The sequence below is a fragment of the Centroberyx affinis genome, unplaced genomic scaffold (assembly GCF_046629955.1).
Source record: "Centroberyx affinis isolate AG114_WGS23_722 - 3 ecotype Tasmania unplaced genomic scaffold, CSIRO-AGI_Caff_v1 ptg005140l_1, whole genome shotgun sequence".
NCBI lineage: Eukaryota > Metazoa > Chordata > Actinopteri > Beryciformes > Berycidae > Centroberyx > Centroberyx affinis.
Genome location: NW_027282551.1, coordinates 21,218 through 40,014, shown reverse-complemented (window position 1 = coordinate 40,014; position 18,797 = coordinate 21,218). Strand labels below are relative to the sequence as shown.

The 18,797-nt window shown below is 41.0% G+C and overlaps 1 protein-coding gene across 1 annotated transcript; it reads left to right on the top strand.

Moving 5' to 3' along the window:
- Nucleotides 1-2,841: 2,841 nt before the first annotated feature.
- On the top strand, nt 2,842-18,340 carry rest (RE1-silencing transcription factor). The gene is made up of 6 exons (XM_071546134.1): nt 2,842-2,954; nt 7,076-7,386; nt 9,168-9,734; nt 10,441-10,601; nt 11,245-11,328; nt 12,352-18,340. The coding sequence occupies exons 2-6, from the start codon at nt 7,127-7,129 to the stop codon at nt 14,343-14,345; spliced, it is 3,066 nt and encodes a 1,021-aa protein (XP_071402235.1). The 5' UTR covers nt 2,842-2,954; nt 7,076-7,126; the 3' UTR covers nt 14,346-18,340.
- The last annotated feature ends 457 nt before the right edge of the window (nt 18,341-18,797 follow it).

Here is an 18,797-nt window from a genome sequence, read left to right as displayed (position 1 = left end):
AGCAAAATATAATAGGAATAGAAAGGATTAGAAGCTGGTGTCAATATAAAGATGTTCTGTAGACTGTAGAGGATGATCCAGATCACATTTATCAGGAAATACCTTGAACCTTGTCTTTAGTATTTTAGTACTTTAGTAATAATTACTGGTATGCTGGATTACAGGAAATTCTTACTGAACGTGATTAAAATGCTTCACAACTTTTTGCTGTTTGGATGATCTAAATATTCCAAAATGACTGCTATAGAATGGAAATGCATGTGGAATGAAAACTTGAGTGAAAAGCTGTCAGGTGACTTGGTGAGAACAGCGGTGATCTGATGAAAGCAGAGACGAGTTTCTTTGTTTTCAGCCTTGAGTCCTGGAAGGGTGGAAGCAGCACAAATTAAAATAGAGTTGATGAAAATGATTGTGAACTCAAAAAGACAGTGATAAAGAGACAAGTGACTCAGTTCAAAGATGATTTGATCAAGGTTGTGGGAGTAAATATAAACAAATCACCTCTGGGTTTATTGAATCACCAGATAGTTTGTGACACAATTTTTCAATTAAAAATCAATTTAATCTATATTCATAATTTCATGTTTATTACTTACACTCTCATAGCTTTTACACCCCAACAACACTTGATCACTCTTTCCAAGTGACAAATGTTACGCTTTTATTTTGAAGGCAACATCGCCTGCCTTCTGGTGTCATTCTGTCTAGCTTGATGCAGCTCTTCCGGGTGTGCGCAGGAGGGGCGTTCGCTGCTTTGCCATGTGTCAAACTGTACTGTCTGTTGAAACAGCATGGTGTGCTCGTCATCAATTAATGTTTTACTAGTCATTGATTCATGTTGGATTATATTCTCCTTTAGTTAAAATATCCAACACAATTAATTAAAAATAAGGATTCATAATAATAAATAAAATGTTATGGACTTGGAGAAGCTTCCAGACCGGTGTGTTGGACTGAAAGTTATCTTCACTGGAAATCATTCTAACAAGGCAATGAACAACATGAATTTGCCTACATGTAAAGAGCAAAGAGATACAGAGAGATCCAACATGAAGAGTGTTAATGACAGATGAAGCTGCAGCGCCTCCGTGTGGTGTGTGTGTGTGTGTGTGTGTGTGTGTGTGTGTGTGTGTGTGTGTGTGTGTGTGTGTGTGAGAGAGAGATTACATTTACTCACGTTACTGTAACTGAGCAGCTTTTTTGTGTACTTGTACTTTTTTGAGTATTTTTTTTAAAGTCAGTCATTTTACTTCTGTCCATTTTTACTGAAGTACTGTACTTCACTCAACTCTGCTCGAGTCCCAAGTCAGTCTCAAGTCTCAAGTCAAGTCCCAAGTCTAAATGTAGATTACCAAGTCAAGTCCAAGTCATTAATGTCAAGTCTCAAGTCTAAATGTAGAAGAAGCCAAGTCAGAACAAATCAAGAGTTCAGTATCAATTTAATATCTTAAAGAAAACTAAATATCTAGGACTTTTCAATGCAATATGGTTTTAATAGGATAAAAACTTGGTAAGAGCATCATGAGTTTGATTTCTATAATCAGCTTCAACTTCAATAAATTCAATCATTCCATACAAATTCAGAAAACAGAATTTAAATTCAGTCGTCTGCTGGAACAAATCTCATCACTTTCAATCTAAGTCATTTACACAAACACAAGATCTCAAGTCAAGACTTTAGAAACCTTTTCAAGTCATCAGAGTACAAGTCAGAGTCAAGTCCCAAGTCACCAGAACCCAAGTCAAGTCAAGTCTCAAGTCACCAGAACCCAAGTCAAGTCAAGTCTCAGCAGTGGAGACAAGCTTTTTAAAAAGACAATGAACAAACCTATCACCAATTCAATCTCAGGTGACCAACCCAGGTAGGTGTTTGTGTGTGTGTGTGTGTGTGTGTGTGTGTGAGAGAGAGAGAGAGAGAGAGAGAGCCCCGCCCCATGCAAATACCCCCCCACCCCCACCCCCACCCCCACCCCACCCAGACAAGTTGCTGTGAATCTCTTTATCTGATTAAATGAGTTAAAAACATGTGAATCTGTTTTTGAACTCTTTCTTTCAGGTTTTCACTCCAAACAAACACTGAGCTCCCTGTGCTCACTGTTCATCCGCTGCCATTCAATTCAATGGGAGAAAAATAAGAATAGATATTAAATATCTTTTAAGGTATAAAGTATATAAGTATATAAAAGTATAAAGTGTGTCAAAAAGTTGAATACATCCTCACTCCTCCTAATGAACCTGGATATTTTGTTGGATCAGAATCTCTAGCTGCAGGTTTGTAGAAGCAGAGTCCAATGATGAGAATGAAACAACAATAACAAATAATAATAAATAAATAAGAAGAAGAAAGAAAGAGCAGGAATAGCATGTAGCAGTATTCAGCTTTCAGCTAATAGTAACATTATAGCTGTATTATATATATATATATATATATATATATATATATACATATAATATAATATATTAGCTAGATTATATGAAATTTGAATGATCCTTAAAATATGAACGAAAGAAAGACATTTAATCTACAGCATAAATGCAGGGATTGTAAAATTAAATGACTGAAAATGTGTGTAAAATGAAAAAAATTGTGAAAAGGCCTATATATTTTTTTATTTTGATTGAAGCATTTTGTAATTTTTGTGAGAAGAAAAGAGCTGGACAAATGGAATAATACTAATAGTAATACTAATACTAACGGGAATAGCATTTGGCATAAATAAATATGCAATAAAACGAAATAAGTTCCCCCATTTTAATAACACTGTCAGTGTGAATCCAGTGAGCTCGCTGCAGGCGCGACGTGCTGACGTCACCACCGCTGTACGTCGGACGGTTCGGTGTGGAGGAATGTGCGGAAACTTCTTCCCTCAACACTTTCTTTCTACGCTGTTCGTCGAAAATACGCAGCCGGAGAACACGCAAAACAGCCCCGCAAGTTTGGATTTAACCAGTCGGTGAGTTGTTTGTGTTCGGCGCCAGGTGATACGAATCGTAAAAGTGGGTTTTGTCGTTTGATCGGACGGGAGCAAGTTAAGTTTGGAGAGCAGTTTGGGGGGAAAATGGAGGCAGCAGAGTGGGGGTTGATGAAGAAGGAAGGCGCTGTCCAGGGCTGATCAGCACCATGGCTAACACTCCCACCGACAACACCAAAAGCACTGCTAATAAAAAGTTCACTTCAGTTCGACACAAACCGTTTAAAACAAGAATAAGTACGATTCCCGTGTATTTACAACAAGTTAGAAGTGTAAACTAAAAGTATCGCTGTTTCATTCGTGCTCTGCGCTTCCGGAAAGTTAGTTTTCTGCAGGCTGTCTGCCAAGTCTGAAACAGCCCGACAGCCTTATATGAGTCACCAAGCTAGAGATTAGGCTACAATCCCTCAAAAGTTATTATTAACTACAGTTAGATACAACCTTTATGTATTTTCAGTTTCAGGGTTTTTTCCCCCTGGTGCAACACTTTACGAGCGAGAAATCACGGTGACAGACACTTAGATATTTCTCTTGTTTTGTTTTTTTTTACTTTTCTGGTTTGTTTTAGTGGCAAAAACGAACATGTTTGAATTTGCGTTTAACAATGTGTTGAACAGTCCTGAAGTCAACTTGTTGCAACCCGCAGACACCATGTTGTGTCACCATGTTGATTTCCAAGCTTTAGGTGTGTGTAACTTGGCTTAAAAGAGGCCTAAGTAACTTTTGATTTAAAATAGTTTTTCGCCACGTTGCTATTTGAGAAGTTTTGTCCCCAATTGGGTTTTGATTCCCCAAACATAAATGTTGTCATAAATACGTGAAATAAATTGGCATATTTCAGCTTTAATCTGCGTTTTTACTAAAGAAAACCACCCGAAGGCAGTTTGTTACTTGGGTTACATTCAATATTTCGTCAGTTTCTACTTTCCCTGGCAGCTCAGTTTACTTTCATCCTGTAACTTTTAGCTTGTTTTCAAACAGCTGCCGTGCAAAGTGTTTGTCACATCTCAACTTATCCACCCTGGAAATATGCTCGTTTAATTTGTGCAGTCTTTTTTAAATATAATTTGGTTAACTTTGTGTGCCCTGGTTGTTTTTAGAGGAATGTTCTTGGCTTTCACTTCATGGCTGGGCGCTGTCGACTAAGTTGTGGTGCTGTTTCAAAATGGCCGACAAACATTTCAGTGAGTCTGGGCAGAGGGAGTTTACATGATGCAGGCCTGTAGCAGTGGTGGAAGCAGTACTGTGATCCTTTACTTAAGGAAAAGTACCAATACAGCAATGTAAAAATACTCCATTACAAGTAAAAGTCCTGCATGAAAAATCCTACTTAAGTAAAAGTACATAAGTATTAGCAGCAAAATGTAGTTAAAGTATTAAAGTAAAAGTAGTGGTTTGGTCCCTCTGACTGATGTTTTATTATATATGACATCATTAGATTATTAATACTGAAGCATCAGTGTGTAAGCAGCATGTTACTGTTGTAGCTGCTGGAGGTGGAGCTAGTTTGAACTACTTTATATACAGTTAGCTAGTTTAGTCCAGTGTTCCCAACCCAGGGGTCGGGCCCCTCCAAAGGGTCACCGGATAAATCTGAGGGGTCGTGAGATGATTAATGGGAGAGGAAAGAAGAAAAAACAAAGTTCTGATACACAAATCTGTTTTCAGTTTTGGACTTTTTCTCTAATCTTTGATTTTTGGATCATTTGAAGATTTATTGAAATGAAACCATGTGAGGTTTAGAGGGAAAAATCACTATTTGATGGAGCTGTTAACAACTCAGACATCTGAAATGTGACCCGACTACACACTGCTTTTTGTAAGACGTCAAAAGCCAAAAAGGTTGGAAACCACTGGTTTCATCTTTAACAATGTGTTGTATTTTAAAAGCTTGTTATATTATCCATTGTGTCAAATCTCCATCTGAAAAGTAACTAAAGCTGTCAAATAAACGTAGTGGAGTAGAAAGTACAATATTTCCCTCTGAAATGTAGTGGAGTGGAAGCATAAAGTAGCATCAAATGGAAATACTCAAGCAAAGTACAAGTATCTCAAAATTGTACTTAAGTACAGTACTTGAGTAAATGTACTTAGTTACTTTCCACCACTGGCCGGTAGCATCTAATGGAGCAGTTAGTTTAGGTTGACTTTCAGTAGGTAATATAGTCAGAAATGTATATCATAATCTGACTTTTTTTTTACAATTATTAAATAAAAACCACACTTGAACAAGATGGCATCACCCTCACTTGTGGCCCATGCCCATTTTGATTCACTTTAACAGCTACAACTTTGGAGAAAGTTGCAAAAATATGTTTAATATTAATATAATGACTGAAGTAACAATTCCTCTCTTTAGATTATTTCTGTTTTTTGTTTTTTTGTTAGTCTAGTGTGTCCTCTGCTCTAACTAACTTGTTGATGGAGAAAGTGATTTTTATTCCCTTAATTTTGCTCTTATTTGGCGTGCAAAGTGATGTCATATCTGGAAATGTTTGTTCTTAAGGGTCTCGTTTAATTTTTCTAATCTTTGAAGTAGGATTTAGTTAACTTTGTGGACTTGGCTTTCACTGCATGTTTGGGCGCTGTTGACTGAGGTGTGGTGCTGTTTCAAAATGGCCGACCAACACATTTCTGTGAGCCTGGACAGAGTTGACAGGATGCAGGCCTGTGGTTATGAAACCGCAGTTTTAGGTGGTTGGAGTCGTTTTATGTGACCAGAAATAAATGTTATGACTGGAACCCTGTTGTATTTTCTGGAATTATTCTGCTTCTTTCTTTCTTTTTTTCTTTCTTTCTTTTTCCCCGCTAAAAGTATCTGCAGCTCAGAAACCGAAAGTCCTACAGCAGCCATCTTTGGCAGGTGGGCTCCTACTCAGGCAAGGCAGCCCATGCACATTGGCCAGATGGTGGCGCTATAACAAGCAACTTTACGTTTTGGCCAATAACTTCTGAACCGTGTGTCGTAGACTGAATTCTTGTGTTTCTAGATTCTGGAATGTGCCGAGTCCAACCCATATATCACTTTCAATGTCCACCATATTGCATTGTCCGCCATTTTGAATTATTTAAGAAACATTTTTTTCGCAATTCCTCCTAGGCTGTTCATCCAATACACATGAAACTTGGTGTGGAGAATCTTGGAACCGCCCTCTTTCAAAGTTGTATAAAGGTTATTCATAGGTCAAATGGTTTGGCTTTTATCGACCAATAAACTTTTAGGCTAACGAAACACGCCATAACTAAATTGGCCATAACTCATTAACCATTCATCTAATCAAGCCAACAGTTCAAACACATGTTGTGAAGTGTTGCGTGAACACACCCACAAAAGCATTTTCGGCTCTACCACTAGTGGGCGCTACAAATGCAAAAAGTTCATATCTCATAATTGACTGCATAGATTTTTATGAAAATTTTTACACGTGTTCTAGGATGATGTCCAAGTCTATCCATGAAATTTGGTCATTATTGATGAAAGTGGGCGTGGCTTATTGCATAATAACCAAATCTTCATTGGTATTAAAGTCACAACTTCAAAAATTCATTAAAAATCAGCCGTATGTCCTAGAGAGCTGACATGTCGGCTGAAGTTAGATACATCTTTTGCACAATTAATATTAAAAAAAAAAAGAAAATCGCAATATAAACTACTTCAATTTCCAAATCACAATAGGCTTCAATTATTTTATCAGAGTGTTGGCTGCTCAAAGTGGATCCTAAACATGGTGTTCTGGTGCTGAGCCCAATTCTGGCCCATATTAAATTACACATTGTAAAATAAAACTTTCACTGTATTCAAACTTTGCTGCATGTAATTCCCTCTCTCTGACCTGTCTCTCTCTACTGTGACTGTCTAAAATAAAGCAGAAATGCCCCAAAAAAATTAAAAATAAATAAAAAGGTTTCTTGTTGGCTGAAAAATCTGTCTATATTGTATTGCAACATACATCGCAATTGCAATATTAAGCAAAATAATCACAGTATTATTTGTCAGTGTTGTGCAGCTGTAGTTTTTAGTCCTGTCTTCACTTCATCTCTGCCTCTTGGTTATCATAACTATAACTTTCTTTTCCACCTCCTCCGTCCTGTTGACCCTCCAGCTGCGGCGGCCCGACACTGCCGAACCCGTCCAGAGGAGCGCCGAACCCGTCATGGCCGCCCAGACGCTGTTCTCCGTGGAAATGTTCCCCGTCGGCGTTTCCCTGATGGAGGACCCGCAGAGCCTCGGCGTGGGCGACCTGTCCCGGAACACGCTGCCGGCGCCCCAGCTGGTGATGCTGGCCAACGTGGCGGCGGTGACGGCGACGGAGGGCGGCGGCTGCGACAGCAGCGTGGCGGACGAGAAGGAGATGATGGAGCTGAAGACGGTGGGATGCAGCTACTCCGACAGCGAGGACGAGAGCATCATCAGGTCAGGAGTCACTCTGTGTACAGCGTCCCAAATTCACTTTGTGGCTCTCCTGCCAAAAAACTTAACCTGCAAAGAGTAATTCTTACCAGCCAAAACAATTAATATCAGGGTTCCTACGCAGGTCTGGAAAAGTATTAAAAATGAATAGTTTGGGAATTTGAAAAAAATGTCTGGAAAAGTATGGAAAATGTTGCGGTTCAGGTCCGATACACACATAATTCTAGCTTTTATGTTGTTGTAGAGCCACTTTGAGTCCACGGTTTTTGTTGATGTGAAGAATAATGTTCAGATAGAGGGACGCTCTTATTACCCAGCCGCTGTCAGCATGCATTATATCAAATACCCACCAAAATCAAATCCGGTCAAGAACATAGGGTCTGGGAAAAATATGGAATTTTAAAATGGAAACCGTGTAGGAACCCTGCCAATCATCTCACATATTCTGATATTTGTCTCTGTGAAGAACAATCTTCATCTATACAGTGATGTGACCTAGTTAGCAGGGGCGAGATGTCTGTCTGCGTAAATCATATTGAACACCAGACAAAATCTTCAAAACAAATCAAGGTCTGGAAAAAGTATGGAATTTTTTAATTGAAAATGTGTAGGAACCCTGTAATATACATTTTGCTTAGAAATGTGTCAACCTACCAGTTTTCAATGCTGTTTCATAGATAGTATAGAATCAGGTACTTTGTGTTAAATTTAAACTTGCTCACTCATTTATACAATGGATCAAGTTTGTAATTCATCATGAAGTGCAACATAATTCAGATTAGGAGTGCAGTTTGAAGCGTCCTTCTAAGTGTAACGGAATTGTATCCAATTCCGGCCACTTGGTCACTTATTTAATATGTAATTTCCGGTGTTTACCGGTATTTTTATACGGAGTTCCCAGCCAAAAGTGACATAAATTGACACACATTTCAGAAGCTAGGTATCAAATTTCATAAATATCTATACACATTTAAGCATATAAAACACAATGTTACGAACTTAGTCACGAACAAGAAGCGAGAATCCTTAAATCCCACTTTGGGCGACAGTTACTTCATGCAGAGAATCGGTATCGGCTGATAAATGGAAAAATAAGAGCTTTGAGTACAGAGCCTGCATTTCTTACAAGTATCTGTGACATTGTGAAGGTACAGGAAGGGTTAATAAAGGGTTAATATCGAGTATATGAATACACCGACACGGACAAAAGTAAGTGTCCGGAATTGGATACAAATTTTGAATCTCAAAAATAGGTGCTCTATCATCCATTTGCAGGAACTGGAAGAAAATCAATTACAAGTTAAGTAAAAAGTGATATTAAACTTTAAAAAAGACAGATGGAGGATTGTTAATTTATGAGAAACTTCAGCGACAACAGCACAGGATGAAATATATTGGTATATGATTGTGATTTTTTGGTCATATGCTGTCTGGAATTGGATACCCTGATGTTAGTAGTGTATACATAAAGAAAAATGTTATTACCACTTAGTCCATAGGAGATTAGGTTTGCTGCACATTAAAAACTCATAGACCGATTTGTTTTGTCCCTGCTTCATCAGGTTCGCCCATGTTTTTACTTGCTGAAATGATTATATAATAGATGAGCTAAGACAAATCAGTCTATGAGTTTTTAGTGTGCGGCAAACCTAATCTCTTTTACTAATTTCCAATTTTGCTTCTCCTGTATTTAGCCAGCGCCCAGAAGAAGCCCAATCTGTCCATGTTTTGGATAATTATGAATGAATTAACGTGGCTAATAAAACTGTTGTCTCCTTCATCAGATACAGCTACGACAACCAGAACCACAGAGAGGTCTGCATCGTAGAATACCCAGAGTCCCCGGTCCCGGGAATCCGGACCGTGGTCGTAGGGAACAACATGGCGCTGGACGAGGAAGACGACGGGGACGACAACGCCGAAGACCTGTCCCGCCCCTCGGAGCCCCGCCCCTCCGCCGGCCCCAAAACGCCTCCGCCGGGCGCCAAGCGCAAAGCGGCCCACCCCATGGTGGCGGAGGGCGCCAAGAAGAAGAAGCCTTTCCACTGTAAACCCTGCAACTACCAGGCGCAGAGCGAGGAGGAGTTTGTGGAGCACCTCAGCACCCACGCCATCAGCAAGATGATGGTGGTGAACCGGGTGGAGGGGAGGAGCAAGGCCAAGGCCAAGACCAAGGAGGCGGGAGCGTCCGGGTCCCAGGCAGCCGAGGGCGGGGCGTCGGAGAGCGGCGGGGAGGCCGGGGGCGACGTCAAAGGGGTGATCCGGTGCGAGCGGTGCGGCTACAACACCAACCGATACGACCATTACATCGCTCACCTCAAACACCACAGCAAGGAGGGCGAGGACCACAGGTAGGCAGCGCCGAGCCCAAAACTTATCAGTGTTTTTTTTTCAGCCATTGATTAACCATTAATTCACCTCATTGATAAATAAATATGCATGCAGCCCCTACTACTCTGAAATCATTAAATACATTCTACCATAATGCCTTACGGTTAACTGGGGATAGTTTCAGAACACACCACTGTTTACTTTATCTGAGATTAGGATGGCCTTCTCTTACACTGTCTCCTCTTTGTTTACAATGCATTACTAAATAAGTTACCTTCATATCTTACATCTCTTTTAAAGCTCAAATCTCTCTCTTATAAGACACGTGCACAGGAATATTTGACTCTTGAAACTCCCTTCATTAACACTGAACTTGGGAAATTAGCTTTTAGTTCTTATGCACCAGACAAGTGGAACAGGCTGCAGGAATTGCTGAAACTAAAACAGATGGTTTCACTCAATCATTTTAAGCTTTTATTGAAGGACATGGTAACAGTGGAGTGTTCCTGTTTCTATTGATCTGCAGAGATGCTTTGTGTTATATGTATATGTATGGCTTTATGCATTTTCTATATATTGTGTTGTTGTATTATTTTTCTTTTTCTCTGTGATGCTTTATTGTTATTGTATCAGGGCGTCATTGTAAAAGAGGGCACCCGCTCTCAATTGACCACCCTGAATAAATAATGGTAAATAAAACTTCCATGCTGATGTGCGTCCCTGCAGGGTGTTTAAGTGCACGCTGTGTCCCTACACCACGGTCAGTCAGTACCACTGGAGGAAACACCTGAGGAACCATTTCCCCAGTAAGCTGCACACCTGCGACCAGTGCTGCTACTTCTCCGACCGCAAGAGCAACTACATCCAACACATCCGAACGCACACCGGTAGGTTGAGATTTACTATTTCTTTTGAAAACAGAGTGAGATATTTTGTGAAAAATGTCAAAGAAGAAATGGAGAAAATTCTGGAAACGGACATTCCCTTGTTCCCCATTCATGTTCTTATTGGAAGTATCACCTGAACTCCGGTTTACCACAGACCAGTCTTATATACTGCATAATTTGCTGATGGTTGCAAGAAAAATAATTACTATTAATTGGATGAAGCCTAACCCTCCCACGATTGTTCAATGGCTACAAAAAGTCAAACATGTTTACATGATGGAACACATGACTGCCCAGCTACAACTAAAACTGCCTATTTTTTTTTTATAAGAAAATGGACATCAGTTATTGACTACCTTAGTTAGGAATCTTGTACTTTATTGTTTAGATGTATAATTTTTGTAGGTATATGTATAGGTAGATGTGTGTGTGTTGTGTGCTTCTGTACGGTGTCATTTCATCTATATGTGTATGTATGTCAAGTGAAGCCCAATCTCAAGGTGATTTTGTTTTGTAATGTTAATTGCCTGTTAATGTGTGTTAATGGAAATAAAGTAAAAGGCTTTTTGCATCTTTCATTCTGAAAAGTCTTTACCCAAAATCTGGAAATCTGATATAACTGTTAATGTTTTATCTGTTGTAGGAGTGCGTCCTTTCCTGTGCGCTTACTGCAACTACTCCAGCTCACAGAAAACCCACCTGACCCGGCACATGAGGACACACTCCGGTCAGTAGTCCACATTGATTACCATAGATAATGCATACGTTTTTGAAAAATATTCCTTGTAGTTGCTGATTGATTTATAGAATAGAATACTATAGCGTGGAAAAGATTTATTTATCAATCCTAATCTTTCAGTGATATTGATTCCTGAGGTGGAAATTACATTGCTGGAATAGAGTGGGTTTTATTGGCACTCTTCTGGGAAAACCTTTGTGTATTTGTGGATTCAGTTACCTTTTATGACTCATGCAGTTAATATTTACACTGTTGGTTGGTAGCAGCAGCCAACCATCAATATGTACTGTGGGTAAAACCATTAAAATACTGGAAGATAAAACCAAGTAGAGTTACAAAGTAACAGTAGTAGTAGTACTAGTAGTAGAAGCACTAGCACTAGCAACAGTAGTAGTAGGTTTCTAATAGAAGAATGAGATTACTGTTGATAGTTACATTATTGTGGGTCTGTGTCTTGCCTACCACTCACTTACACAATCAACTTTTGTGTCCTTTGTTGCACTCGCTGGAGCAGTTGGTGTGGGATAAGTATGGTAAAGTGGTTTGCAGTAGAATGAAATGCTGTGACTTGCTGTGTCATTTTGTGTTCCTGTCCTTTTTGCCCCTGCATGAAATGCATTGGTGTCCTATGTACTGTAATGTTTGTATGTAATTATGTAGTTTGTAGAGAAATGGCTCGCAACTCTCACTGAATGCTCCCAACAATTTAATTTAGTTAAATTGACAATGCTTCGAACACCAGTGGGTTCCTCGTCAGGGTATCTTTCACCTGATGAACATCCCACTGGGGATCGAAACGTTGTCAGTTTAACTAAATAAAATTGTTGGGAGCATTCAACGAGAGTTGTGAGCCATTTCTCTACAAATTAGATACCTGTGGTTTGGCTCAGCACCAAAGAAATGGGAAGTGTGTAAGGACTAGTAATTAATTAAGTAATTATATAGTACCAGACCATCCAATACACCATATCCTCTGTACTGACTCCATCCCACATCACCTTCTCTGTACAGGTGAGAGACCTTTCAAATGCGAGAGCTGCAACTACCTGGCAGCGAACCAACATGAGGTGACCCGCCACGCCAGGCAGGTCCACAACGGCCCCAAGCCTCTCGCCTGCCCCTACTGCAAGTACAAGACCGCAGACCGCAGCAACTTCAAAAAGCATGTCGAGCTCCACCTCAACCCCCGCCAGTTCCTCTGCCCTCTCTGCAAGTACGCCGCCTCCAAGAAATGCAACCTGCAGTACCACATCAAGTCCAGGCACGCGGGGTGCGACATCGCCATCGACGTGTCGAAGGTGAAACTCCGCGTCAAGAAACCCGGTCCTGAGTCCAGCAGGGAAAGCGCCGACTCGAACATGAGCAAGTTTGACGACTCATCCAGCTGTGAGGAGGACAACATGGATGAAGACGACGAGGAACCGGAGCCTATCGATAAACAATCAAGTCCTATCAATCTGTCCATCAAAAAGAGCAGCAAACCCAGCGCTGCCCAACCTGTGGAGAGTGAAATAACTGACAAGGCTCAGAAGAAATGTGAGGTAACTTCTGACAAAGAGAAAGCGGCCAAGGTGAAAGACAAGGCGGAGAAAAAGGTCACAACGAGGCAAAAGCAGATTGAGAAGGTCAATGAGAATATTCACAAGAACGCAACTGTAAAAGACAGCCAGGTGGAGTCGGTAACACCTGCTGTAAGTACAGACAAGGTAAAGAGGCGTGTCAAGAAGCAGCCTGTGGAGAAAATAACTGTCCAGGACCAAGCAGAAATAACCAAATCTGTGGGAAAAACTCAGCAGGAAAGTTTGGAAAAAGACCAAATGGAGACAGAGAGATCCGAAAGAGAAAGAACAGTGAGACAGAAAATGGAGAAAGAGAAGCAGGAAGAAAAGGAGTCGCTTGAGAAGGAGAGAGAACAGTTGAAGAATGAGAGTATTGGGAAGGAGAACAAAAGCCTTAACAAGCCAAGGAAGGCTGCATCAAAGAAATCAGAGAAAGTTACTGAACATGTCGAAGAAGCTCCACCGAGACAAATCAGTCCAGAGAAAACTCAAAAGGAGAAGGTGGGCAAGACGAAGGCTGTGAAGAGAAAAGCAGCGGAGGCCTTGGATCTGTCAACAAAGCCATCGTCTGATGAGACTTGTGCCACCAAGCCCAAACGGTTGAAAACCAAGGCTGCTGAGAAGCTGCAATTAAAACCTAGCAGTTCTGAAGACGTTAACGAGACTCCTGAGCCATGTCCAGCCCCGAAGAAGGACAGCCAGACTCTCAAGACACCGCCTGCCCCTGTAAAGCAGAAGAAGACCAGGAACACCAGCAAGAAAACCGCAGGCCTTAAAGAAACTGTGGCTCCGGCTAAAGACAAGACAAGTTTGGTTAGTGATAATGCTTTAAGTCCTGTTAAAAACACCCAGAGTCCATCCACAGAGCCTCAGGACGCGTCTACTCAGAAGAACAACCCAATAGAAAACACAAGTACCGAGCAAGATCCTGCAGAGAAACACCCTGCGCAGCAAAACGTCCCTACAGAAGAACCGACTCCACCAACGCCAGAGAAGACTTCTGACAAAACCACGGAGAAGACGACTCCTTCACCAAGCTACGGCTCGGGCGAGGAGACGCCATCTCCCATGGAAGACCGCCCTCCTCCAACGTTTGCCAAACCCGCCTCACCCCCTCTGGAGCTTCCCGGCCAGCGCGGCAAACCCGCCGACCCGGAGGACGACGAGGGCATCCACAGCAGCCACGAGGGGGGAAGCGACATCAGCGACAGCGCCTCCGAGGGCAGCGACGACTCCGGCCTCAACGGCGCCGGCGCCGGGTCGGGGAAGATGGCGAACGACCCCGAAACGCCCACCGACGAGATTCCAACGCCAACCGAGCTCAAGAGTCACATGTGCATCTTCTGTGACCGTACATTCCCTCTGGAAGTGGAATATCGTCGCCACCTGAACCGTCACCTTGTCAACGTCTACTACATGGACAACACAGCCAAAGGCCAGAAATAAGACCCTGTTCCACTGGCCACCATTTTTTTTTTTTTAAGCTAGCAGTGCTACCCAGACGCTTGCAGGAACTTCTGGTTGTGGCTCCTGCTGTGAGACGATTGTGATCCTGTTTGACGCTTGGCGCTCTTTTGCTGAAAGCAGAAATAACTTGTAACTTCCGGTGCTTGCCGCTCTAAACACTAAAACCAAGCTAAGCTCTCAGCGCCGTCAAGAACTCCTCTCCACTGAAAACATCAAATATCCCAAGTACCTGATCATTCATTCTTGTCATATCTATTCTTACATATAAACACAAGTACCTGCAAGACTCTCTGCATGCCTCATGAAGCTGCTTTCAGACAGGGATTGTGCTGTAGAGTAGAGCTTTTTTTGGTATACATAGTTAATTTAGTGACAGTTTGCTGAGGTCTAATAGCTAGTTTGTCCAGGCTCTCAACTCTTAGTTAATCAAGTTCTGAAATACCTAAAAAAAAAAAAAAAGACTTCTTCAATGTTCATTTTCTAGTCTCTCCGTAGGATGTGCAGTTTAAATTTATTGTCACATTTTTGAAAACCATTTCAAGTTCCAAAAGACTAAACATTTTCTGAATTTGGATTCCAAACCAGCCGAGTGTTCCTGTGTTTGAAATACATCATCAGATCACTCTGAAACATGTTGAGAAGCAATAACAAATCCATCCTCTAGGATTAACAGCAGAGATCTGTCATGGTTGCAGCAGACATGCCACCATGTTGAAGGAGAGACTTATGTTATTGTCTTCCTCCCTCTCGAGACAAAGAGTTAATAAGTTCAGTGTGGTGGGGTGGTGGGGAGTTTTATTTTAGGTAGGAAGCGGCGATAATACTAAATTTGGTGGCACGTCCCTCTTAACCATTGGTAACCATTCTCCAAACACTGATAGGTCTCTGAAACAAACCCCACCATGGAAGAAATGCAACGCTTTCTTTGAACAGCAAACCAAAGCTTTCCCTTCCACTGCTGTGGTGAGATGACATTCAGACCCAGAAGGTCTGCGGCCCAACAGACTGAGAATATAATTTTTTGTCTGAGTCAGCTCCAGTCAAGTAGTACAGCACGAAACCAGCTGATTAGTCAACCGGCCACAGTGGCGAGCAGATTTAACATCATCATACTATAAAGCAAGGAATCTCTGTCTGTATGTGTGTCCTTCGCATATCTCGAGAACCGTCCGTCCGATCTACTTCACACTTGGCGGGTGTATTGCTGGGGACCCAAGGACGTGCGGTGTCGGATTGGACACGCGACACGTTCAATATTAATAAACTTTGAATAAATAAGCGAACAGCTCTCTGTGCAGCAGCGGGGCTCAAAGCAAGCGACTGGAAGCGCAGTGTCGAGTGTGAAGTTGTTTGGATGAGCGGTTCTCGAGAAAGCTGCAAGCAGCAACACCGGAGGCCAAGCAATCGGCCCGCTCCGAACAGGCATGTTTTGAACGGGCACTGCACTAGTTTACATTAAATAGTAAAAGAAAAGAAACTTTGGCTCATAAAATTTACAAACAAGAGATGTTCTTTGGAAAAAACTGGGCAACTATGGAAAAATAGGAACAATAGAATCCAAGGCAACTGTTCTGAGAAAATATTAAAAGCCAGACTCAACAGTCAAACCAAACATTTCTCAGCATGTGGATGGTGGAAATTTGAAGCCTCGGTAGGGAGAGACTGGAGTTCCTGGTTGGCTCAGGTTGTCCTTTCAGCTGTTTGGAGAGCAGTGGACGATGACATAGTGACTTCTTTTTTACCTAACCATATCTAGAAACCTTTGGATCCCAAAAGGTCATAGTCTGTTGTAAATAAGTTATACAGGGCAGAATCAACTTGCTCAAAGAAAATGTATCTAGAGTCTATCATTTCCCCCCGAGATTCTCTGATATCAGCATGCACGCAAAATTAAATAAAGCGTCTTGGTTTTTGATTATCTTGGAAATCACAGTAAACTATCTGGCTCATTATCTCATATCTAGGATTTTTTGGACCATGAGAGGACATTTTATTTTGTATTCACTGGGACTTCAGCTGGGTTCACAGCTTCTGAAAGGTTTAAAATACTGGGAGAGAGCAAGCTACTCTGATTTTCTGCCGACTCTTCTTCAGTGTAATATCGGTTTCACATCATAAAATAAGAGGCAACAGAACTGGCTGTCAGGTTTTTAACATGGGATTCAGTCGGCCTACACTCTAAACCATGGTACGAGAATGATGACAGAAAAAAAACAAGTCCCAATACTGCTTGTAATATATGTAGCTGAGTCAGAAATACTGCCTGGTTCAGACTTTTGTGTGTGACATCAAGTCCAAAGATTATTTTCTATGATAAATTTAGATGTTTTTTTTTTTATTCTCCTGTGCCTTTGACAATCATTCTTCTGTAAAGTGACTTTGTTTTGTTGTTTTTTGATGCGGTTACGTTCTATTTCCCAATAGTTTTACTCTGGTGAAGTGAGACAAACTCCCTGTGAGTGTGTGAGCTGTTCTCATGTATTAGATTTTCTGTTGAGTGTGTGTGTGTGTGTGTGTGTGTGCGCACCGTCTGGCCATTCCTTCAGGTTCTGGATTGACGTCTGAAATATTTCTACCCAACATGCTTCTGTGATAATAAATGTCTGGCAGGTATTATGACGCGGTGGTTCTCAAACTGGCGGTCGGGTCCCCTCAGAGGGTCGCTAGATCATTTTGGAGGGGGTCATGGGATTGGGAAAAAAATTCTACTATACAGATTATGTGTATTTTTTCAGATTTTTCTCTATTTTTTTTGCTTTTTTCTTGTGAAATCCTTAACAGTTGTCATCCTCTCTGTCTCCTCTGATAATGAAACGACCTGGAAAAAGGAAAATCATTTTTTGGGTGACGTCACTCATCTGTTTTTGTAAGACTTGTGCCTCCAAAGTCTGTCTGTCTTATCAGCACGACGCCTTACCAACCTGATTTCTGTTTGAGCTGTGATTGGTTGTGACTGGGGTTAGACCGATTGATCAATCGGTTTGCCGACATTGGCCATTTATTAATTATCAGATATCATCCAGTCAGTGTCGTCCACCTCTGACATGATGGAGGTCTGACATGACATTACATTTTATTCTTTGCCCATTTTCTTTATTCGTTTGTTTTCTTCATTTAAAAAGGTAGTCAGTGTTGTGTCCTGGGTTTCAGTGGAGAGTTTTAGTGTCCCATGATTTCTAGATATTGTTTCAGAGGTTTTTTCATCCAGACAAAAATGTAAAGATATTTACTATCGGCACAAAATATCGGCCATCAGCGTCTTCAGTCTAAAAATATGGATATCCATATCGGTCAAACCTTAGTTGTGACTGAGGGAATGAATGAATGAAACTGGACTGGTGTCCTTTCCTGTAGATAATTCTGTGCAATATCGTCTGTTAGTTTTGATGCCAAAGTGAATCTGGAGCTGAGCGGCTCCACAGCTCCTGTATAAAAACGCACTCATGTAGATGTAGAAGTTTTCTTCTCACTGTACAGAAACTTTTTACATTATTTTGCCTTTTTCCTGACTTTTCTCTCTGTCCACTTTGCGCTTTGTTAGTTTTGTGTTTTTGGTAAAGTTACTTCTCCTGCGTTACTGTAATTACACAGCAATGACAGAACAGAGTGAGGTAAATTTTAAGTTAAAAAGAAACGGATTAAACTGCAGAGAAAGGGGAACTGCAGTTTGCAATAATTTATTTTTCTCAGTCATTACACTTTAAGGTTTTGTTGTCTGTGTAATTACACTGTAATAATGGAAAGACGTGATGTAAAGCAATAGCACATTTCCAATGTAAACTGTAACCGTGTTATGTAATGTAATCACACCTAGCTTCAGTGTTTTCCATAAACCGCCAGCTAACATAGTAGGGTGTAATTTCCCAATTAAAATAAAATCTAGATGATTTTTTTTTTTTTCGGTATCGCTTCACAAGTGTAAAACTGTATCATAGCTTTTCTTCTGCTCTGTACATTTTTAAATAAAGATTGCCAAAATCCACCATGTCAGTGTTTTTCTGTCATTCACACATCTGTTTAAACTGGGCTGGGATGATATATCGAAATTCAATATATCTCAATACAAAAATGTGTCAGTCCGTCTGTTGGGTCAGGAACATGAATGGTGATATCAGCTCCATGTTATTCTGCTGTCAGGAACATGAATGGTGATATCAGCTCCATGTTATTCTGCTGTCAGGAACATGAATGGTGATATCAGCTCCATGTTATTCTGCTGTCAGGAACATGAATGGTGATATCAGCTCCATGTTATTCTGCTGTAGTAATCACTAATGAGACTCTTGACCATCACAGTTTCACAAGCTCTCCATCCAAATTATATTATTGTCACTTTGTAACGACATTTTTAAATTGTTGTTTACATTCTAGCAGCCAATGGCATCGCTGGAAAGATTTGAGTCTCAGAAATCAACAGAATTCTGCACAGTC

What these genes read in the sequence shown, in the direction of transcription:
- rest (XM_071546134.1), top strand. Translation starts at nt 7,127, where the DNA reads ATGGCCGCCCAGACGCTGTTCTCCGTGGAAATGTTCCCCGTCGGCGTT. An exon ending in GAGGACGAGAGCATCATCAG is followed by an intron (nt 7,387 to 9,167) that starts GTCAGGAGTCAC and finishes CTCCTTCATCAG; the next exon opens with ATACAGCTACGACAACCAGA. An exon ending in AAGGAGGGCGAGGACCACAG is followed by an intron (nt 9,735 to 10,440) that starts GTAGGCAGCGCC and finishes GCGTCCCTGCAG; the next exon opens with GGTGTTTAAGTGCACGCTGT.